This window comes from Notolepis coatsorum (genome assembly GCF_963971535.1).
Source record: "Notolepis coatsorum genome assembly, chromosome: 7".
NCBI classification, from domain to species: Eukaryota; Metazoa; Chordata; class Actinopteri; order Aulopiformes; family Paralepididae; genus Notolepis; species Notolepis coatsorum.
The window spans coordinates 149,230,425-149,255,825 of NC_140171.1; the positions used below are offsets into that span (position 1 = coordinate 149,230,425).

General features: G+C 43.3%; 1 protein-coding gene across 1 annotated transcript in view; it reads left to right on the top strand.

Moving 5' to 3' along the window:
- The window catches only part of capn2b (calpain 2, (m/II) large subunit b), a 67,455-nt gene that overhangs the window by 17,159 nt on the left and 24,895 nt on the right, over window positions 1–25,401 (top strand). Inside the window, exons 3-13 of the mRNA XM_084318905.1 lie at window positions 5,663–5,781; window positions 9,235–9,368; window positions 10,485–10,653; window positions 12,356–12,439; window positions 12,883–12,968; window positions 13,296–13,361; window positions 13,568–13,728; window positions 17,626–17,795; window positions 22,447–22,458; window positions 24,295–24,506; window positions 25,195–25,231. Coding sequence (XP_084175031.1) covers window positions 5,663–5,781; window positions 9,235–9,368; window positions 10,485–10,653; window positions 12,356–12,439; window positions 12,883–12,968; window positions 13,296–13,361; window positions 13,568–13,728; window positions 17,626–17,795; window positions 22,447–22,458; window positions 24,295–24,506; window positions 25,195–25,231 — 1,250 coding nt within the window. The remainder of the gene's footprint in view (window positions 1–5,662; window positions 5,782–9,234; window positions 9,369–10,484; window positions 10,654–12,355; window positions 12,440–12,882; window positions 12,969–13,295; window positions 13,362–13,567; window positions 13,729–17,625; window positions 17,796–22,446; window positions 22,459–24,294; window positions 24,507–25,194; window positions 25,232–25,401) is intronic.

Below are 25,401 nucleotides of genomic sequence, written 5' to 3' on the forward strand. Positions count from 1 at the left end.
TTTTGAAAAGCCCTCGTTTTCAAGGAAAATAAAAAAGATTCCATGATAAAAGACGTTTACTGGAATATTCTAGAATACACAAAAACGTTGTAATTTTTCTGCCTATTTATGAATCGTTTTCAAATAAACGCTAGATTATCGATAGTATAATATACTATCGATAATCTAGCGTTTATTTGGAAACTATATAATATACTATCGATAATCTAGCGTTTATTTGGAAACTATTCATAAATAGGCCAAAAAATTACAACGTTTTTGTGTATTCTAGAATATTCCAGTAAACGTCTTTTATCATGGAATCTGGAATATTATGTGTACGTATGCACGCTGGGGCCGCAAGCTGAAAATCGATTATCTGAGTTCCTCATCAGCGATCGCACACACAGCCACACACACACATATGGGAAAAGCTTATATCTCCGTGAAAACAGGTCTGATTATCCTAAGACTGGTAAAATAGATTCCTTACCTGAGATCAGATGTTATCCAAAAAGATTATTCCATTTCCTGATCGCCATTCCAAATATCGATCGCTTTTATTGATCCAACGCTACATACTGTACATATGTATTCCACGCTGTTCTGAGGGTCCACAATGAATCCGATCGGCTCGGGTTACATGCCTGAGAAGTAAATGTGGATTCCGGATTTTTCTTTTCTCATCCATTTTCATTGAGTCCATTCCAAAAGGGTGCATTACCATCTGGGAGACGATAGGGGGTGGTTTTTTCACATCTGAGCTCCTGCAGGGGCATACCAACGGGAGACTCGGTTGATGAAATATGAATTCAGATCGCTAATAAAAAAATTAATTGCTAATAAACGTTGTGGGCATTCAGGCATTGGGCTGATACAACGTGATATGACGTGATGGGCACTGAAAGTGTTAAACATAAAGGCTTTCTTAGCTCTTGACTTAGAGACTGTAGGAACAGAAAAAGAGTTTTATAGAGTGTCTCAATTGATAATTAAAAGGTACCATATACTGTTTTAAATAGTGAGTACCAAATAGTGCTTTGGTGAGTGAGTACCAAATATCATAGTGGGAGATTTAGTTTTATTGAGTAGCAATTGATTAGCTGTGAGCCAGTATTCTACAGTATTAAAATCAGACTGCAAAGCTGATTCAATCTGTAATAAATTAGTTTTATATGTGTATATTAAAGCTGAACACAACATTCAGTAAAATCAGGGGGAATGTCATTAATAAAACCAAAAAGAAGTGGACCAAGAGTTGAGCCTTGAGGCACACCTAATTGTTGTACTAATGTATCAGATTTGCTTCCTTGTATGACAACACATTGTTTTCTGTTATGAAAGTAGGGAATAACTAAAGTAAAGCATTATGTGACACAGACTAATGAAAAAACGAAAGAATAAATTGGTTGACCAAATCAAAAGCCTTGGTCAAGCCTTTGCACTCATTGAGAATGCAAGGATCTTTGAACGCCCCCCCACTCCTCCCTCATATCTTCCCATGACGTCTTCCCCCAAGCCGGTTAACTTTCTGTTTTCTCCACCTAAACGGTTCACCAGAAATGTGTTTCACCCCCAAACAAGTCAAGTCAAGTCAGTTTTATTCATATAGCACATTTTAATCAACAGCCTGTGACAAAGTGCTGAACAATTTACACAAAATTCAAGATAATATACCCAAACCATATCGAACCTTTAAAACATATATATACATTAAAATTAGGGATGCTCGATATTGGCTTTTTTACCTATACCGATATTGTCCAACTCTTAATTTCCGATACCGATATCACATTTTAATGCCGATATCGGCCGATAATATCGATAGGCCGATAATATCGGACATAATTTCTATAGAAATGTAAAAAAAAAAATTAAATAAAAAAAAAAAAAATTTGAAAACCGATACCGATATTTTCCGATATCACATTTTAATGCCGATATCGGCCGATAATATCGGTAGGCCGATAATATTGGACATCCCTAATTAAAATCACATTAAAACTAAGCAGATGTTCTGCACAAGGGATTTAGAAGGCCAGGCTGAATAGATGGGGTTTAAGCAGTGATTTTAAAGTGACTGGGCAGACCTAATGTTAGCAGGTAGGCTGTTCCAGAGGCGCAGGGCGGCCACAGCAGAGGCTCCATCGCCCCTGGTTTGCCTTGCCTTGCTCTGGGGACGTCCAGGACCATCTGGTTAGAGGACCTCAGAGCTCTGGACGACGGGGTGTGGACATGCAGGAGATCTGCTTTAAATCCTGCACTGGACCGGAAGCCAATGAAGGGCGGATAGGAGGACCGGTGTAATATGTTCTTGCTTCCGTGTGCCAGTCAGGAGTCGTGCCGCAGCGTTTTGTACCATCTGTAGGTGGTGTGAGGTGGACTGCTCTACACCTACATGACGGGAGTCACAGTAGTCGAGCTGGGAGGTAATCAGGGCGTGGATTGCTGTCTCTAGGTCTTTAGGGGGGAGATACGGTTTAGCTTTTGCCAGCAACCTGAGCTGGAAAAGGCTAGTTCTGACAACAGAGCTAACCTGCTTCTCAAGCCTGAAGGAGCTATCAAATTCAAGGAACACACCAAGAAAGAACACATCTTAGTTTACACAATTTATTTTGTGCATAGATCACAGCATTCCCTGCATGCCAGTGTGGCCAGCTGGGCAGTAGTGACCATGAGGTGCCTGGATTATTTGCGTCACACAGCTGGCTCAGATATTAAGGAAGTACAGAGACTCTCCCCTTTCAGTGGAAGAATGTGAAAAGGGAACTCTGGCTCTGGTTCTGCTAACTATCTGTATAATCAAAGTCATGCCTCCGAGAGGAGCTCACTGCTGAGTGGAGGGGGAATTTAAAATCAGCACCAAAAGAAGGACCAGGCATTATGACGGAACAGGCTGATTACTGTATGCTTGAGCGGAACATTGTTAACTCTTATCATCTGATTAGGTAACGGTTTATTGGATACATTAATTATAGTTTTGATTTTATTCCAAAATTGTTTAGGATTTTGTCATGAGAAACAGATTCTTTATAATAATTGGATTTGGCATTTCTGCTCATAGTTCTGCTTGTATTTCTGTCTGTACTTTTCCCCAGTCAGCAGGATCCTTGGACTCTGGCATTATTATAAGTTCAGAAGTTATCCATCTTCCCTTGACTGTCATTATTATAAGTTCAGAAGTTATCCATCTTCCCTTGACTGGCATTATTATAAGTTCAGAAGTTATCCATCTTCCCTTGACTGGCATTATTATAAGTTCAGAAGTGATCCATCTTCCCTTGACTGGCATTACTATAAGTTCAGAAGTGATCCATCTTCCCTTGACTGGCATTATTATAAGTTCAGAAGTGATCCATCTTCCCTTGACTGGCATTATTACAAGTTCAGAAGTGATCCATCTTCCCTTGACTGGCATTATTACAAGTTCAGAAGTGATCCATCTTCCCTTGACTGGCATTATTATAAGTTCAGAAGTGATCCATCTTCCCTTGACTGGCATTACTATAAGTTCAGAAGTGATCCATCTTCCCTTGACTGGCATTATTATAAGTTCAGAAGTGATCCATCTTCCCTTGACTGGCATTATTACAAGTTCAGAAGTGATCCATCTTCCCTTGACTGGCATTATTATAAGTTCAGAAGTGATCCATCTTCCCTTGACTGGCATTACTATAAGTTCAGAAGTGATCCATCTTCCCTTGACTGGCATTATTATAAGTTCAGAAGTTATCCATCTTCCCTTGACTGGCATTATTATAAGTTCAGAAGTTATCCATCTTCCCTTGACTGGCATTATTACAAGTTCAGAAGTTATCCATCTTCTCTTGACTGGCATTATTATAAGTTCAGAATGTATCCATCTTCCCTTGACTGTCATTATTATAAGTTCAGAATTTATCCATCTTCCCTTGACTGTCATTATTATAAGTTCAGAAGTTATCCATCTTCCCTTGACTGGCATTATTATAAGTTCAGAATTTATCCATCTTCCCTTGACTGTCATTATTATAAGTTCAGAAGTTATCCATCTTCCCTTGACTGGCACTATTATATGTTCAGAAGTTATCCATCTTCCCTTGACTGGCATTATTATACGTTCAGAATTTATCCATCTTCCCTTGACTAGCATTGTTACAAGTTCAGAAGTTATCCATCTTCCATTGACTGGCATTGTTACAAGTTCAGAAATTATCCATCTTCCATTGACTGACATTGTTACAAGTTCAGAAGTTATCAATCTTCCCTTGACTGGCATTACTATAAGTTCAGAAGTTATCCATCTTCCCTTGACTGGCATTACTATAAGTTCAGAAGTTATCCATCTTCCCTTGACCTTGGTTTTCAAGGGAGCATGTCTATTTATTCTGTGAGGTCTGAATATAAAAAGTCCCAAGTATCATGAACTGTTAGGTCTGACTCTTAATACTAAACACTGCTCGGACGCTGGTGTGTGTTACCACAATATATACCACGTATACATTATTAACATCATTATTATTATTATTAATTTATATTATTATTTGTCCTGCCCGTACCCCCCTCCCCCTTCCCCATGCTGCTATGACACCTGAATCTCACTAAAGGAACACTTGACTAGAACATTGGATTGACATGTAGTGGGTAGGGATGCACATGCACAATCCGACTTTTTCAGTCCCAATACCGATACCTGGGTTTGGGTATCGGCCGATACCGATCCGATACCCATTGTTAAATTTTTTCTTCAAAAAAGTACACAAAAATAAAATGTAAATCCACGTTTTTCTTTATTTTTTATATTAAAATATATTTTGTTTTTAAGAATTGTAAAGGATCACAAGTGTGTTTTTGATTTGTAAACAAAGACAGAAAATAAACTTCATTCATTCAATTAATAAACTGTATGCCTCACTGTCACTGTGTGGAAGAGACTGGGATCATTATTTTGTGCAAGGCAACATCAGGCTTGACTTAAAACATTACTTTCCTAACTTAGTGTAACTAAATGTAACAAATTAACACATAGATATAAATGTACTGAATTGTTATTTATTATTTTATTTAGTATAAAAAAATGTAATAAAAATCTGATATATTTATTTAATTTTTTTACCGATACCCGATCCAGCTATTTTACTGATATTGGCGGCCGATACCAATATCGGATCGGTGCATCCCTAGTAGTGGGCTTACTAATTCATTGGGCTCACTAATTGGAATTCAGATTTCCAAACATCCTATTAATCCTATTATTATTGAAGTTACCTAATATAATGATTTCATTTCTGCAAGTAATATAATTTATAGTAGAGATGATACAGTTAAAGGATTCAGCAGGTGCAGGTATATGAGTATAGATGATACAGTTAAAGGATTCGCTGCTTCGTCCACTAATGATAATAATAATAATAATAATAATAATAATAATAATAATAATAATAATAATAATAATAATAATAATAATAATCCTTTTCAATACAATAGGGTTCCAGACGGTAGCTTCGATGCTTGAACCCCTAAACATCTCATTTAGGTGTCTGGCTTGAAATGTTGAAGAAACCATATTTTAAATAGTAAGGAAAGACAAAATATCCAGTATTCCAGATTCTCCTACAGTCAGAAACCCTTTGGTTTGTCATGAAAAGAGTGGTGTTGCTATTCTGAGTCTATATTAATTTTATTTTCTCCCTACATGCACCAGGTGACTGTTGGCTGTTGGCAGCCATTGCTTCTCTGACGCTGAATGAAGATGTCATGGCGCGCGTGGTGCCCAGCGGGCAAGACTTCGGGGATGACTACGCTGGCATCTTTCACTTCCAGGTACATTCCTCCAACTTACTTAGTGCTGGTATTATTGGTAGATCTAGTTCTGAAACAATGTTGTTGTTTTTTTAAGCTGCGACCAGCATCTCTATAGGTCACCCGACCAATCTTTCGCCGCCGACTAAAAACACACTTCTTCAATCAATGGGTCTCATTCTCCAACATGTTTCAAAGAGTTCTCTTGGAAGACTTATCTTGGAACCGACTGAGACAGAATCAATGACAAGTTCACTCTGAGTCCCGAACGTGCTGGTAATATGTCTTAAGTGGCTCAAACGGTCGCACCTGTGATATGATCTGATATCTGCTTGGAGAATGGCATTATGTCTTAACACTTTGAATGCCCAGCAGGGGGCGCACATTTAGAGCTTGAATGCCCACATCCACTTCAATGTTAGCATTAATATCGCCTAATCTATGTTTTAAATTATGGCTATGTGTCTAATCTGCCCGTCGCATTATCAATGACCTATTTCCAGTCAACATTGTCGAAGCAGATGTTTTTTTATCGGTTAATTTCCGTTTCATAGCATTTAGAAAACCCCACGTTTTCATGGGAAAAAAAGGGGATTCCATGATAATCGCCCCGTACTGTAATATTCTAGAACGTATTTGTCGGCCTATTTATGAATCGTTTTCAAATAAACGCTAGATTATCGATAGTATATGTGTATGTGTGCACGCTAGTGCCGCGTGCTGAAAATCGATTCTCAGTTCCTGATCGCTCTTAGAGTCAAACAGCCATATCACAAAAAAAAGAAAAAGCTTATATCTCCGTGAAAACGGGTCTGATTATCCTAATACTGGTAAAATAGATTCCTTACCTGAGATCAGATGGTATCCAAATGGATTATTCCAATTCCTGATCGCCATTCCGAAAATCGATCCTTTTATTGATCCACCGCGTATACTGTACAACACATAATCCCTGCTGCTCTGAGGGTCCTGAATGAAGCTGATCAACTCCGGTCACATGCGTGAGAAGTAAAATGTGGAGTCCGGGTCTTTTTTTCTCATGCCTTTTCATTGAGTCCAATCCAAAAGGGTGAATTACCATCTGGGAGACGATAGGGGGCGCTTTTTTCACATCTGACCGCCTGGAGTGGCTGATTTACCAACGGTAGACTCGGTTGATGAAATATGAATTCAGATCGCTAATAAAAAAAAAAAAGAGAAAAAAAAAGAATATTCTCGTTATGGGCATTCAACCCGCGGGGGGTAAACCCGAGAAAACTCGGGTTGGGCATCCAAAGTGTTAAACTCGAAAGCGCGTCCCCGTTCAGGTCATTTGCATACAAAACAACGCCTCCAGAGCTCCTTATAAGGCAAAGTAATGACGCAGCTGTGTGGAAATGGATGCGGAAGTGCTTTGCGAGTCTTGCGCGACCCATCGAAATGAGATTAGATTAATGTATTCAGTGTTGGTGTATAGGCTATATAGTGTATTTCAATATAAGTTTAATTGATTAATGATATATTCGAAGGAATGCAGGTTTATAGCTATATCAAATAAAGGTCTGTCTCATTGTATACCAGTCAATGGGATATATTGCATGTTGACCTGCATTCTTTCAAATGTATATAATTAATCATTAAAACAGATGTGTAACAAATAAGAAATACAAATTCCACAGAAGGCATTAAATAATTATTATTTTCAATCATTTCACAATAATTGCATAATTGTGTTTGAATATCTGAGTAATTAAAGTAATTATACATTTGTCCAAAATAGCTGGTTCAGATATGGTTAAGCAGCTGCCCTGTGATCAGATGAATCCATATTATTTATTTTTCCGACATCAAATGCGTAATTTCTTATCGTACAAATATTGTCATATTTATTTTAATTATGATTAAGTAATTAATTCCAAGGAGGCCTGTAGCGTTAACATGAAGGAATCACTATGAGAACACAGTCTGTCAAGTTAATAAAATGTTCAATTAGTCAATCAATCATAAGTGTGCTCCTCAGCACTTTTTTTTTTTTTTATCCACTTTTTCTCCCATTCTTCTATATTTTCTCCCATCCCAATTTTGTATCATCCAATTCAACCCTCCCCTGTCACGAACGCTGTTTCTTGCCTCCCACAAGCCGGCTGCAATGTGGACTAAGTCATACATAGCACAAGTCCCCTCCGGTACTTGAGGTAACAGCAGTCGCATCTTTTCACCTGCGCAGCTCGATCTCTCAGTGGCGAGGAGTAACGCGTGGGAGGCTCACGCTGCCCCCGACACTTCCTGATTCTACTGCGCTGGCGCACCAACCGACCTGTGGGAGTCGCTGTCCACAACACCCGATCCCCACCCATCAGTTTCCCACCCCCTAATACGGCCAATGTGTATTAGTACGGACGACCAGCTAAACTGAAAGCAATGTGGAGCGCTGGGATCGAACAGGCGATCCCAGCGTCTCTGCATTCGTGGCGAGCGCCTTGCCCACTACGCCACGTAGCCGCCCTTACTCCTCGGCACTCTTAAATCTGCTCTCAGCCATGCTCAAATCTGATCTCAGGAAAATTTGGGGACTCGCGCTACCAGCCCTAATATGTCTTAAATGGGCAGAAATCTGCCTAAGAGGACATTTTTGGTCGTAAATTCGTTCGGGAATGAGACCCATTATCTTAAAAAAGATATAATAATAATAACACTAACCTTCTTACTGTCTTATACTGTCATGCACTCTTCCTACTATACTAATAATGTCTTTACCAGTATGCACTCAACACTGCAGCACCCAAGTTTCAGCACTGTTTGATGAACATTGTTACTCAGCTGTAAGAGTTTCCTTCCTGCTGACTTATTGTACAGAACTTGTAAGTCGCCTTGGATAAAAGCTAAATGACAAAATGTAAAAATTTAATGTCACTCTGTTGGTTGGTTGGTTGGTTGGTTGGTTGGTTGGTTGGTTGGTTGGTCCACAAAAAGTTCTCCACTCTCTAGTGGCCACAGGTTTCATCTTAGGAGGCTGACATTTGGCGTGACCGTTAAGTGTGTGTGAAGGTGTGTGTTTTTTCATGCCAATTGGCTAACAGGGGGTGTGGCAGTGTGCGTGGCCCATCGCAAAAATGTCACAGCTATTGCACATCTTTGATACCTATTTCCAGAGGATGTCATTGTAAAATAGAGTAATTTCCATCAACATTTCTTGATGCCCTTTTTGAATGGTCAGACCAAGATTCCCTCAAATAAAAGAAAACTCGAGTTCTCATCAATCATATGACTCCAGCATGTTGAACCTTTTAGATACCTTTCCATACCTTCTGATGTCTTAGAATTATGATATCAATAGGTAATGTTTTTTCTAGAAACATTTTAAGTGGAATAGAGGCCTTGAACTCAAGTGAGCCTCAGTCAGCTTGTACAGTCAGGAGCTTTTCCCCTTTTGATAAAAAATATTATAATAAAGGCAGATTTTTCATGTTCATATGTTTGTTGTTTATCGTCCAGTTCTGGCAGTATGGAGAGTGGGTGGACGTGGTCATCGACGACCGTCTTCCAGTCAAAGACGGAGAGCTGATGTTCGTCCACTCAGCCGAGGGGAAAGAGTTCTGGAGCGCTCTGCTGGAGAAGGCATACGCCAAGTAAGTGTATTGTTTTGTATTTTTTACGGTGTGCGAGTGCAGATTACAGCCTCAGTCGTTCTTTTTTTTCTCCGCTGATAATCGTTAAAAAACTACAAGTCCCACAGTTCACAAGCCGCATAAACGTTCCAATCACAGTAGAGTTTCCTGTGGTCACGCGACTGGAATCTGAAAGTAATGAAATCAGCGTCACTGTCAGTCAGACAATATAGCCATGTCGAAGCCCATTCATTTTTATTTTGCGCGAAAGATACCATTAGAAGAGGAGAATAAGAAGTCAGGCGAGGCAGCTCATGTTACAGAGGTGATAGTTAACGTTAACCAAGATATTGACGCTAGCCAGCATGCTAGCGAAGTTGGCCAAGCTAGCGAAGCTACACCCACTACCCACAGTACCCCCACTGTAGCACCCACTGTACCCACTGTAGCTAGCGAAGCTACACCCACTGGAGCCGGAGGGAAGACATACAAATTTAACGTGAATTGGCTAATAATGTTTCCATGGCTAGAGTTAGAAAACAATGTCATGTTTTGTAAATATGGGGGGCTGAGGGGCACCACTGGTGGACGGGGGGCAGGCCGACCGTCCACCAGCGGTGCCATACGTGCCCGTGCCCGCATCAACGCGGCCCAGGCGATGCTGGACAGCCTGGAGAGGGTCGCCAACAGTCGGGAGAGGACCGTGGTGGTGATGGAAGCGCTTGCGGCCACCCACCATTTCCCTACCTGGGCATTTAATATTACGCTTATGAATCCTAAAATGAAGAGGTAATTACTATTTCTGGGACTTCTGCATGATTTACATGTGTTTGTCTTGTCCTAAAGTTGACTCCCAAAGTAGTTTTCTCCCTAAAAGAGGCGTGGCGATCCCAATGCAGTGCTGAAGACACAACGCTGGTCTGATCTATAAGCGGTTTCAGCGGAATTGCATTTTGAACTTGGGTCCATTCAAAATGTCTATGTTGTGGAGTTGAAACCATCTGTAACATACTGTACCTTAATCTTTTGTTTAAAGAACAATCAGCTGTTTGACCTCTCCTCTGCTTTTTTGTATCTTCTCATTCTATCTCGTTCTCTTCGCTTCACTGTTGTAAATATCCGCTCTCTGATCGGCAGAGCGAGCGGCTGCTACGAGGCGTTGTCTGGCGGCTCCACCACCGAGGGCTTCGAGGACTTCACTGGGGGCATCGCGGAGAACTTTGACCTGAAGAATCCTCCCTCCAACATGTTCCAGATCATCAAGAAAGCCCTGGAGGCCGGCGCTCTGCTCGGGTGCTCCATCGACGTGAGTGCATTCTCTTAACTCCTAGAAACGATGTGAGTGCATTCTCTTAACTCCTAGAAACGATGTGAGTGCACCCTCTTAACTCCTAGAAACGATGTGAGTGCATTCTCTTAACTCCTAGAAACGACGTGAGTACACCCTCTTAACTCCTAGAAACGATGTGAGTGCATTCTCTTAACTCCTAGAAACGACGTGAGTGCATTCTCTTAACTCTTAGAAACAATGTGAGTGCATTCTCTTAACTCCTAGAAACGATGTGAGTGCATTCTCTTAACTCCTAGAAACGACGTGAGTACATTCTCTTAACTCCTAGAAATGAAGTGAGTGCATTCTCTTAACTCCTAGAAACGACGAGACCATACAAGGAATCTAAGATAGTTAATCCAGTATCATATTTAAAATCACTTCCTAAAAATCACTTTTATGTACTTGCTTTTTGTGTTATTTGTTGTGTTTTCCAATTATAAGCCCCGTTTCTACTTTTAATGTCTCTTTTAAGTACTGTCTGGGGTCTTTAATCTGTAGCCATGCTGGAGCGGCCTGGATCACCTGGTGCCTTGCTGGGTATGAGTTCCCTGGGGCCCCTGGTGCCTTGCTGGGTATGAGTTCCCTGGTGCCTTGCTGGGTATGAGTTCCCTGGGGCCTTGCTGGGTATGAGTTCCCTGGGGCCTTGCTGGGTATGAGTTCCCTGGGGCCCCTGGTGCCTTGCTGGGTATGAGTTCCCTGGGGCCTTGCTGGGTATGAGTTCCCTGGGGCCTTGCTGGGTATGAGTTCCCTGGGGCCTTGCTGGGTATGAGTTCCCTGGGGCCTTGCTGGGTATGAGTTCCCTGGGGCCTTGCTGGGTATGAGTTCCCTGGGGCCTTGCTGGGTATGAGTTCCCTGGGGCCCCTGGTTCCTGGTCTCACTGGCATCTGGTGGTGATCGAGCAAACTCCCAAAGTGACCAGGGGTGAATGGACACCCAGCCCAGGCTGTAGCACCCCATGGGTGCTGTGTTAAGGTGCACCTCCACCAGGGGTGAATGGACACCCAGCCCAGGCTGTAGCACATCATGGGTGCTGTGTTAAGGTGCACCTCCACCAGGGGTGAATGGACACCCAGCCCAGGCTGTAGCACCTCATGGGTGCTGTGTTAAGGTGCACCTCCACCAGGGGTGAATGGACACCCAGCCCAGGCTGTAGCACATCATGGGTGCTGTGTTAAGGTGCACCTCCACCACACGGCGACTGCGTCTACCTTTTACCAGGTTAACCGTCTCGAGGTTTCAGCCCTTACCTCCCTCAGGGAAACTGGTGCAAGGTGCAACCCGCCAGGCCTGAGCCGGACTCCATTAGGGCCATGTGTGTCTGCCAGCTATGCATCTGCAGGCTGACTTGAGTAACCCGGGATGGATTTGGTAGCTGTAATTTCTCACAAATGACACGCAAATGAGATGATTTTGTCACAAATGACAAAAAGTATTTCAGATCGATTTCACAGATTGCAGAATGAGTACAATACAGTACAGCTCAATAGAAACAACTGCTAAGAGGATGAAGACCAGAAAAAGACTTTCGTCTTGTTTACATAAGGGTCCTCCATTTTCAACTCATCAAGAGAGTTACTTAAGTACAGTACTTGAGTAAAAGTACCTAGTTACTTTCCCACCACATATCGTCCAGCTGAATATGGATAGGATCACCCAGTTGTTTTTTTCTCCACAGATCACCAGCGCTGCTGACTCGGAAGCCGTCACCCGTCAGAAGCTGGTGAAAGGCCACGCCTACTCACTCACAGGCGCCACTGAGGTAAGACATCCACACCTGTAAAAGGCTGCAAACAACAACATGGCTACTAACGTTAACATGAACTACCTCTAGCTAAGGACTAATGTTAACTAATGTTAGCATGACAGTAACATTAGTTAGGGTTAGATTATTATTATTATTATATAGTTGAACGTTGAAAGCTTCTATACAAGGCACTTTGAGAATGGGTTCTCCAGGATGTTGTACAGTCAGGCTCTGTGTTTGTGTTGCAGGTGAACTAGGATGTACAGTCAGGCTCTGTGTCTGTGTTGCAGGTGAACTAGGATGTACAGTCAGACTCAGTGTCTGTGTTGCAGGTGAACTAGGATGTACAGTCAGACTCAGTGTCTGTGTTGCAGGTGAACTAGGATGTACAGTCAGACTCTGTGTCTGTGTTGCAGGTGAACTAGGATGTACAGTCAGGCTCTGTGTTTGTGTTGCAGGTGAACTACCGCGGCCGGAGGGAGAAGCTGGTGAGGGTGCGTAACCCCTGGGGGCAGGTGGAGTGGACTGGTGCTTGGAGTGACGGGTGGGCTTTTATTATACTATCCACATTTTCACTGAGGGCTGCGCGGTGTGGTTAAAATATTATAAGACGGTATGAAAACCCAACTGTAAATGAGACAAGACGGTATGAAAACCCAACAGTAAATGAGACGTTATGAAAACCCAACTGTAAATGAGACAAGACGGTATGAAAACCCAACAGTAAATGAGACGTTATGAAAACCCAACTGTAAATGAGACAAGACGGTATGAAAACCCAACAGTAACGGCCCTGGCTCATGTAAACAGGATCCAGCATCTATTTATTTATGTTTATTTACTTACATTTCATTTTGTTCATGTCTTCCAGGTCGTCTGAGTGGGACCAGGTGGAAGGAGAGTGTCCGCATGCCAATGCAGAGGATGGAGAATTCTGGTAGGTTGGATTTTCAGTCTTGCTGGTGTCATATCTTTGCCAATTCACGCGATGATAGAAAAACATTGTCTCTGTGTGAAAATAACAGCAATTATTCTTTAATCACTACAATCATGATTTAGCCCATCACTGGGCACACCGTTCTTTTTAACCTTTTGATACAAACTAAAATCAGGAATGAATTATGTTTTTTTTGTCATCTGCAGGATGTCTTTCAATGAGTTCATGAGACACTACCATCGTGTAGAGGTCTGTACTCTGACCCCGGACACCATCATGGACGACTCGGTGAAGCACTGGAGTGTGAGCAAGTTTGACGGCAGTTGGAGGAAAGGTTCTACAGCGGGGGGCTGCAGGAACAATCCCTGTGAGTATCAAATCAAATCAAATGTATTTGTAAGGCCCGACAACACACGTTGATGTCCCCATGGGCCGGACACGTCTTCTTTAACACTAGCACAGCCATGGAGAAAATGCCACTAATTCCTGCCAGGAACAGGTCAGACGACCCGACAGCTTATATGAGAAATATGAGAAAAATAAACGGTGTAAACTATATAATTACCTCTGAATATAAAAATATGAGGTTTACCACAATGAAATGTAGGTTTGAGTGACATTTAAAAAAAAATATATATATACAGTATATATATATTATTATTATTATTTATTTTTTGATGGAAGAGCCACACATTGATGGGCAAAGAGCCACATGCGGCTCGCAAGCCACAGGTTGGCCACCCCTGCGCTAGACGCTCGCAAAGTGAAAATATATGCCCATATGTGAAATAACGTTCTAATTGCATTTTCCTGAAGTCATTTTGAAATTTCAGAAACCGTGCCAGATAAAACGGGTACTTTTAGGAAAAGTCATTGAGTGACAGAGCTGGAGCTCGACCGAGTGACGAGGATACATTTATTGAAAATGCCTAGGGGTCATGTGACCCCTTATCGGCTGTGCTAGTGTTAAACAAGTCAAGAAGAAACATCCTAATGAATCAAGAACAAAATTAAAACACCATGAAGTCCAACATTTTTTGAATCAATTAAATAAATGAATGAATGTAACACTCCCAGACATACCCCACGCGAAGGTAAGGAAAGACTCACTAGATTAGATTAGATTCACTTTATTGTCATTACAGATTTTGTACGTCTAACCAGGATGTGACAATCAACAGTCATTTGCAATATAAAACACACAAATAAAAACTGTACAGTAAAGTGCAATGGTTAGCACAATGTGAAATGGTGAAAAATATACAATACAAAATATAATAAAAAATAATCATTAAAATAAAGTCTACAGTACATAAACTATGGCTATATACACAGGTATACAGTGAGGTGCAGTGGGCTATGTAGAGTTTTGATTCAGAAGTCTGACAGCTGAGGGGAAGAAACTATACGTGGTCCTGTTGGTTCTGCCTGGGAGGCTGCGGTAGCGTGCCCCAGAGCGAGTACCCCGCAGGCGGGTGAACAGTCCATGGTTGGGGTGAGAAGCGTCTTTGATGATGTTCCGTGCTCTCCGTGAGCACCGCTTCTCATAGACTGATGAGATTGGGGGGAGTGGGGTCTTGGTGATGCGTTGGGCTATTTTCACTACCCTCTGCAGTGATTTCCGGTCCTTAACGGTGCAGGTGGTGAGGATGCTCTCAATCGTACAGCGATAAAAGTTCACTAGCACGGGAGGGGATAGGTGGAGTTTGGCCAACTTCCTCAGGAAAAAGAGGCGCTTGTGGGCCTTCTTGACCAGGGTCGAGGTGTTGGTGGTCCAGGACAGGTCCTCAGAGATGTGAACTCCCAGGAATTTGAAACAACAGACACACTCAACCTCCTCTCCATTGATGTGGATGGGGCTGTGCGTGCCTGTTTTATTTCTCCTGAAGTCCACCACTATCTCCTTCGTTTTTTTGGTGTTGAGGGCCAGGTTGTTGTTAGCACACCACAGAGCTAGGTACTGGACCTCCTCTCTGTACACCGACTCGTCATTGTTGCTGACTAGTCCCACCACGGTGGTGTCGTCTGCAAACTTGACAATGGTGTTTGAGCCATGCACCGGTTTGCAGTCGTGGGTGAAGAGGGAGTAGAGAAGAGGGCTCAGCACGCAGCCCTGTGGTACACCAGTGGTCAGGATGAGAGTGGGGGACTTGAGGCTGTCCAGTCTGACATGCTGAGGTCTGTCGGTCAGGAAGTCCAGTATCCAGTTGTAGAGGGACGGGTCGATGCCAAGGTCAATAGGAAAAAATGCACCACAGGCAATGTGGAGGAGAGAAACCTTAGAAGGGTCGTTCAAGGGGGGGATCTCCCTTGAATTTTAGGGATGGGTACCGAATCCGGTACTTTTAATGGTACCGACCGAATCACGTCGGTACTACCGAGTACTGATTCACGTGAGATCCACGGTGCCACATTTCGGTACTGCAAAAAAAATTAAAAAAATAATCCCTGCTTACTTGACTTGATTTGACTTGATTCAACAACAAAGCAGTCGGTGCCATGGCGAGCCGAAAACGGTCGTAAGTGTGGTTACACTTTACAAAGCTGGATGCAGATCGCTGCAATATTATATATATATTAACAAATAGTTCTAAATAAATAATTAGACGTTTGGAATTTTTTTTTTACAACTGAGGTAGATAGATTACATTTTTTGAGACTAAAGTACAGAAAAAAGGTACTGTTGGGTACCGGTATCGATTCACAGGTACCGGTATCGGTTCAAATGTGAACGGTACCCAACCCTAGTGAGTATACAGTAAGGTTCTACAGCAGGGGGGGGGGGGGGGCTGCAGGAACAATCCCTGAGTATACAGTAATACACAGTAAAATGTACAGTAAAACATTTTAACATTTAAAATGTCGATGTAAAAATTCCAGGAAGATTATGCCAGAGTTTGTACTGTTACTCTGTGCGCAGTGAGGCACAGTGAGGCGTTATACAGTGATGGCTGTCGGAATGAAGGACTGTCTTCCTGTGCCGTTCAGTGTTATGTCTTGGGAGTCTTTGTCTAACAATCGGCCGAGTCTGTGTGTAATGGATGGGAGGGGTTGTCCATGATTGCTTGGAGCTTAGCGAGGCTCCTCCTCTCTGACACCACTGCTTCTGTCTGATTGTGTAGGTACTGAGGGTAGTAGGGTTAGTAGCTTCTGTCTGATTGTGTAGGTACTGAGGGTAGTAGGGTTAGTAGCTTCTGTCTGATTGTGTAGGTACTGAGGGTAGTAGGGTTAGTAGCTTCTGTTTGATTGTGTAGGTACTGAGGGTAGTAGGGTTAGTAGCTTCTGTCTGATTGTGTAGGTACTGAGGGTAGTAGGGTTAGTAGCTTCTGTCTGATTGTGTAGGTACTGAGGGTAGTAGGGTTAGTAGCTTCTGTTTGATTGTGTAGGTACTGAGGGTAGCAGGGTTAGTAGCTTCTGTCTGATTGTGTAGGTACTGAGGGTAGTAGGGTTAGTAGCTTCTGTCTGGTTGTGTAGGTACTGAGGGTAGTAGGGTTAGTAGCTTCTGTCTGGTTGTGTAGGTACTGAGGGTAGTAGGGTTAGTAGCTTCTGTCTGATTGTGTAGGTACTGAGGGTAGTAGGGTTAGTAGCTTCTGTCTGATTGTGTAGGTACTGAGGGTAGTAGGGTTAGTAGCTTTAGCGTCTGTCTGATTGTGTAGGTACTGAGGGTAGTAGGGTTAGTAGCTTTAGCGTCTGTCTGATTGTGTAGGTACTGAGGGTTAGTAGCTTTAGCTTCTGCCTGATTGTGTAGGTACAGTGTCATCATGAACCGTGAATGAGTGAGTGACATTGACCACATTCACACAGCACCACTTTGTTGTTACGTAACGCTCCGGCTGGGATTCCTTTCCACCCGGTTCCCACCCCGAGCGTTACGTACGAGCAAAATGGCCTCCGTGTGAATGTGGTCAATTGCTACGAGGCGCTTTCACATCTGAAACGAAGACACCGTGTCATGGATGCAAAGCGTATTTTGAGCCGCCATTAGAGGAGTGAGTGAGTGAGTCACTGATTTGAATGAGTGAATCACCGGTCATAGATGCTGCTTCGCATTTAAAAAAAAAAAACCATTTGCTCTAACCATCAGGCCTTGTTGCTGAAACCAGATCAAACGAGTGAAAACCAGTTTTTAAAACCAACCAACCGACAAAGCACTTTGAACTGCAACTTCTGTAGGAAAAGTGCTATACAAATAAAGTATTATATTATATATTATATTATATTAAAGAAAACCACTTGCTAATAAGTGACGTGTCCTCTTCCTCAGACACCTTCTGGATCAACCCCCAGTTTGTGATCAAGCTGGACGAGGAGGACGACGACCCCGAGGACGGCGAGGTGGGCTGCAGCTTCGTGGTGGGCCTGATCCAGAAGAACCGGCGCCGGCTCAGGAAGGTCGGGGAGGACATGCACACCATCGGCTTCGCCATCTACGAGGTCTGAAGAGAACATCGGCGTGTTTAACAATTCATTCATAATAATTCATTATCACAATGACTACCATACACTGGCACCAGGCACACATCACACTACACACTGACTACCATACACTGGCACCAGGCACACATCACACTACACACTGACTACCATACACTGGCACCAGGCACACATCACACTACACACTGACTACCATACACTGGCACCAGGCACACATCACACTACACAATGACTAACATACACTGGCACCAGGCACACATCACACACTACACAATGACTACCATACACTGGCACCAGGCACACGACACACTACACAATGACTACCATACACTGGCACCAGGCACACGACACACTACACAATGACTACCATACACTGGCACCAGGCACACGACACACTACACAATGACTACCATACACTGGCACCAGGCACACATCACACTACACAATGACTACCATACACTGGCACCAGGCACACATCACACTACACAATGACTACCATGCACTGGCACCAGGCACACATCACACTACACACTGACTACCATACACTGGCACCAGGCACACATCACACTACACAATGACTACCATGCACTGGCACCAGGCACACATCACACTACACAATGACTACCATACACTGGCACCAGGCACACATCACACACTACACAATGACTACCATACACTGGCACCAGGCACACGTCACACACTACACAATGACTACCATACACTGGCACCAGGCACACATCACACTACACAATGACTACCATACACTGGCACCAGGCACACGTCACACTACACAATGACTACCATACACTGGCACCAGGCACACATCACACACTACACAATGACTACCATACACTGGCACCAGGCACACGTCACACACTACACAATGACTACCATACACTGGCACCAGGCACACATCACACTACACAATGACTACCATACACTGGCACCAGGCACACGTCACACTACACAATGACTACTGTGGGATATTTGTGGATATCCTGATGAAGAATGTTCTCAGTCAACCGAGGTTTGGATAATAACAAAGGTTTATTAACCAAACAGATAGTAAGTACATAGAGAGAATGGCTGAGGGCTTCCCCCAGGTGATCAGCTGAAATGACCCAGGTGAGAAGACCTCGATTGTGGTCGGGAGGAGCCCTATATAGTTCAACAAGGGGGGGTGTGTGGTCCCATTTGATAGGTCAATTGGGGGGGGGGTACAGGTTTGGGGAGAAAGGGGAGGGGAATGTCTTATTCCACAGAGAGGGGGGGGGGGCACAGGTAAGGGGGACACAGGGGAGGGGAGTATATTTACATGAGGACATTATATTATACCACACTACCATACACTGGCACCAGGCACACGTCACACTACACAATGGCTGCCATACACTGGCACCAGGCACACATCACACTACACAATGGCTGCCATACACTGGCACCAGGCACACATCACACTACACAATGACTACCATGCACTGGCACCAGGCACACGTCACGTCACACTACACAATGACTACCATACACTGGCACCAGGCACACGTCACACACTACACAATGACCACCATACACTGGCACCAGGCACACATCACACTACACAATGGCTGCCATACACTGGCACCAGGCACACGTCACACTATACAATGACCACCATACACTGGCACCAGGCACACATCACACCACACAATGGCTGCCATACACTGGCACCAGGCACACGTCACACTATACAATGACTACCATACACTGGCACCAGGCACACATCACACCACACAATGGCTGCCATACACTGGCACCAGGCACACGTCACACTACACAATGACTACCATACACTGGCACCAGGCACACGTCACAATATATATCAATGACTACCATACACTGGCACCAGGCACACATCGCACTACACAATGACTACCATACACTGGCACCAGGCACACATCGCACTACACAATGGCTGAACGGCTCAGGAGACAGGGATTGATATCAGCCAATTAACACATTGGGTGCCGGCCATTAGACGGGGCCCGCTGTTGTCAGGCCAGCTTTCCATTACAAACTTTCACTGTGCGTCACGTTTGTAGAGCTAAACCTATATTTTATATTATAGCTATGGATCCAATATCATTGTCAATTGACAGTAAGAACCTTCCATTCAAGATGCATGAAAGAAAAAAAAATTCCATCAATACGTTCCCGTTTTATACCGTGGTGAATATGAGTGTTATGTCGGAATGATCTGGGATCATTCCTGTGAGGCTATTTATAAGGCGCAACGCTAATAATGTTAAATCCATTGGTGTTTCGTCCCTACACACGATACAGTTAAAAATCCAAATGCATATGATCGGTATTATGTTCCATCATGAATGCATGAAAGGGGGGGCGGGGGTTTCGTTTCTGATTAATTGATTGCCAATAACTGCATTCGTTATTACCACAACATAGGCTGATCTGGGGGATGACTATGAAACTTTGCACGATCAAGCTGAAATTGACGTCAAATTGCTCTTACCTTTGGCCGGTTGGATTCCAAAAATAATTTTCCAATTATTTGATCGCCATCTGGTAGATCATATGTCCATTTGGCCCATGCCATAATCCTCTACAGCATAATGAATTCGGCGTCCCAAAAAGTATTCCATGCGATTGGGTGAAGCCCTCGCTTCAGGCTAACAGAAAAGTCCGCCCGGAGCGTTTTCAGTGTGACACCCGGTCTGCAACATGGGTTACTCAAGACAGTGCCACTACCAGGATCTGGCCGGTACTGCACCTTCGGAGTCCCAATATGCCTTTTAACGGCAACATACAGGTCCGTGACATTGAATAGAATATTAAAATCGAAGAAAAGGAAAACGGACCAAATAACGTATATAAACGTTGTTGGCGGGGAATGAGTTAACACTTTGGACGCCACAGCGATATGTGTGATGTGTTGTTAAAAGAACGATGCTCTAAAGTCTAAAGTATAGGAATACGTGGCGGTGTTTGCAGGGCTATAACTATATTCTATATTATAGCTATGGATACAATACTATGGCCCACTTGACATCGACTATCTATCGTTCAATAATATGTGTTTACCGTGGTGAATATGACTATAGTTTTAGAGTAATCCTGTATAATCCCAGAAAACGACGCTATGCAGTTCACTAAAAACATTGCCATTTCTCGCCTGTACACGGTACTATTTTGAAATCATATCTATTATCTGTATTATGTTTCATTATGAATGCATGAAAGGATGGGGGGGGGGGGTAGTTTTTTGATGCTTTGATCATCACCAATGGCACACGTTGTGGAGTAAAATACACACATATTGTGATCGAAGTGAAATCATGGTTGGATCACAGCAGGATTGATACCATATAGGCCTTACCTTCACTAGGATGTACCCCAAAAAGAATATTCCAATCATCTGATCGCGAGTCCCAGTATTGGTGTCGATCGTGTCACCAACATAATCCGCCACACTTCATGCACCGGGAGCAATTCACGTTTCTCAATCCGACCATTATAACCGGCCCCCTCGCCCAACCAATAGAAATGCGACCGGAGACTTCTGATCAACCCACAGGCCAAGATATAATGTTTCAAAGGGTGCTCGATACTACCACCTGGGTGGATGCGGCCGGTATTGCACCTTGGCATTCTCAGGATGATTCCCCATGTTAACCCAGATGTCCGTGTGCCTGTAATGAATGGAAATATTGAATAAAAGAAATAACGATGAAAACCCGACTATACTCGAGTTTGGCGCCCAAGCGTCGGCGAGTTAACCCGACTATCATCGGGTCTGGCGTCCAAAGTGTTAAGGACCGAATTCAGTTAATACATTTTTTTTTAACCTTGACGTTTTTTATCGTGTTGCATTTCTTAACCCATTCAGTGCCAACCACGAGGATAGTCATGGTAGTGGAGGTGGGGGAGGTAGGGAGGGGAGTTTTAAGATATTGTTTGGGGCAAAGGGATTCATCCACACTACCTACACTCTACCTATATTATTTTCCCTTAACATATTGAATAAATAATATTATATTAATTATTTTGTCTTTTTTATAAATAAGAACCGAAAATTATTTTAAAAAATAATAAAATATCACGGCGTCTGTGCAGCCTTGTTTATTCACTGTGTCCATGGAAACAACGACCAACGGCCTGTTTGCTTTTCTGATCATCACTACATCACGGTATAATTCATAAATGTTCAGACAAGCTTAACTTTTGGTTATTAGTAGGGATGCTCGATATTGGCCTTTTTACCGATACCGATATTACGATATTGTCCAACTCTTAATTTCCGATACCGATATCAACCGATATCAACCGATACCGATATATGCAGGGTTTCCCACCCCAAAAAATTGAATAATTTCAGGTAACTAATCATTTCACTGGATATATATATAACAAATATTGTTATTGATTTTTTCTTTTTTTAAACCGATACCGATATTTTCCGATATCACATTTTACTGCCGATATCGGCCGATAATATCGGTCGGCCGATAATATCGGACATCCCTAGTTATTAGTGATACTCAGTCTGTATACACCCAAGCTTTTAAATTTTGTTTGGAGTGTTTTGCCTACTTATTAGTGAAATCCATCATTGTAAAGTAACAATGTCTTTCTGTCTTGTTCTCTTGTGTTGCAGCTCCCGCCACAGGTGAGGGACGACACCACGACCCCCCCCCCCCCTGCACTGTCTAAATGTCCCCTGCACTGTCTAAATGTCCCCCTGCACTGTTTAAATGTCCCCCTGCACTGTCTAAATGTCCCCCTGCACTGTTTAAATGTCCCCCTGCACTGTCTAAATGTCCCCTGCACTGTCTAAATGTCCCCTGCACTGTCTAAATGTCCCCTGCACTGGTTAAATGTCCCCCTGCACTGTCTAAATGTCCCCCTGCACTGTCTAAATGTCCCCCTGCACTGTTTAAATGTCCCCCTGCACTGTCTAAATGTCCCCTGCACTGTCTAAATGTCCCCCTGCACTGTTTAAATGTCCCCCTGCACTGTTTAAATGTCCCCCTGCACTGTTTAAATGTCCCCTGCACTGTTTAAATGTCCCCCTGCACTGTCTAAATGTCCCCCTGCACTGTTTAAATGTCCCCCTGCACTGTTTAAATGTCCCCCTGCACTGTTTAAATGTCCCCCTGCACTGTTTAAATGTCCCCCTGCACTGTTTAAATGTCCCCCTGCACTGTTTAAATGTCCCCTGCACTGTCTAAATGTCCCCTGCACTGTCTAAATGTCCCCCTGCACTGTTTAAATGTCCCCTGCACTGTTTAAATGTCCCCCTGCACTGTTTAAATGTCCCCTGCACTGTCTAAATGTCCCCCTGCACTGTTTAAATGTCCCCCTGCACTGTTTAAATGTCCCCCTGCACTGTTTAAATGTCCCCCTGCACTGTTTAAATGTCCCCCTGCACTGTTTAAATGTCCCCTGCACTGTCTAAATGTCCCCCTGCACTGTCTAAATGTCCCCCTGCACTGTCTAAATGTCCCCCTGCACTGTTTAAATGTCCCCCTGCACTTTAAATGTCCCCCTGCACTGTTTAAATGTCCCCCTGCACTGTTTAAATGTCCCCCTCCACTGTTTAAATGTCCCCCTGCACTGTCTAAATGTCCCCCTGCACTGTCTAAATGTCCCCCTGCACTGTTTAAATGTCCCCCTGCACTGTTTAAATGTCCCCCTGCACTGTTTAAATATCCCCTGCACTGTTTAAATATCCCCTGCACTGTTTAAATGTCCCCCTGCACTGTTTAAATGTCCCCCTGCACTGTTTAAATATCCCCTGCACTGTTTAAATGTCCCCCTGCACTGTTTAAATGTCCCCCTGCACCGTTTAAATGTCCCCTGCACTGTCTAAATGTCCCCTGCACTGTCTAAATATCCCCCTGCACTGTCTAAATATCCCCTGCACTGTTTAAATGTCCCCTGCACTGTCTAAATGTCCCCCTGCACTGTCTAAATGTCCCCCTGCACTGTCTAAATGTCCCCTGCACTGTCTAAATATCCCCTGCACTGTTTAAATGTCCCCTGCACTGTCTAAATATCCCCTGCACTGTTTAAATGTCCCCCTGCACTGTTTAAATGTCCCCTGCACTGTCTAAATGTCCCCTGCACTGTTTAAATGTCCCCCTGCACTGTTTAAATGTCCCCCTGCACTGTTTAAATGTCCCCCTGCACTGTTTAAATATCCCCTGCACTGTCTAAATGTCCCCCTGCACTGTTTAAATGTCCCCTGCACTGTCTAAATGTCCCCTGCACTGTTTAAATGTTTAAATGTCCCCCTGCACTGTTTAAATGTCCCCCTGCACTGTTTAAATGTCCCCCTGCACTGTCTAAATATCCCCTGCACTGTCTAAATGTCCCCCTGCACTGTCTAAATGTCCCCCTGCACTGTCTAAATGTCCCCCTGCACTGTCTAAATGTCCCCCTGCACTGTAGGCCGATAATATCGGACATCCCTAATAACGACCCTTCTGATTGGCTGCTTCAGTTCCACGGCCAGAGGGATGTCCACCTAGATAAGAACTACTTCCTGACCCACGGTCAGAAGGCCAAGTCGGAGACCTTCATCAACCTGCGCGAGGTCAGCACGCGCTTCAAGATGCCCCCCGGGGAGTACCTCATCGTGCCCTCCACCTTCGAGCCGCACCTGAACGGGGACTTCTGCATCCGCGTCTTCTCCGAGAAGCAGACCGAGACGCTGTAAATATCCTCCATCATATTTAGGGTTGGGCACCGAAAAGCGGTTCTAATAGGAACCGGTTCCTAACTTCTAACTTCTAATCCTAATTTCTTTTTAACTTTGTTAATTAATACCCTAGTTACAGTGCAGCAACCAAATGAAACTGTATCAAGTCAACTGACAATGTGAATAGTATAAAAACAAATTAAAGATTTTTCAAAAAAAGTAAAATTCTCCTGCGAAATAAGCTGTGACCTGTTTTGACCTGCACCTCAAAGAATCGGAATCGAGAATCGTTCAGAACAGGAATCGATATGGAGAATCGGAATCGTTCAAATCCAAACGATGCCCAACCCTAATCATATTGGTCAAAGGATCAAACGTCAAACGATGATTTTGTGTGCGTGTGCCTGTATGCGTTTATGGGTCTGCATGTGTGTGTGTGTTTATGGGTCTGCATGTGTGTGTGCGTTTATGGGTCTGCATGTGCATGTATGTGTTTGTGGGTCTGCGTGTGTGTGTGTGTGTGTGTGTGTGTGTTTATATAATATAAATTATTTTCTCAAATATACATTTTGGAATGTAACATTATGAACGATATATCACTAGCTCCACATGTAAAGCTTTTGATATATACAAATTACTTCTCAAATAATATATTTTGGAAGGTAACATGTTGTAATATCTCTTGTTCTTTTCTTTTCCTAGGCCCTGTGACGACCCTGTTGAGGCGGAGTTAGATGATGTAAGTACTATAGTTAGATGATGTAAGTACTATAGTTAGATGATGTAAGTACTATAGTTAGATGATGTAAGTACTAGGGATGTCCCGATCCGATCACGTAATAGGGATCGGGGCCGATCACGTGATTTTCCGAAGATCGGGATCGGCAATTCTTTTTTTTTATTATTATT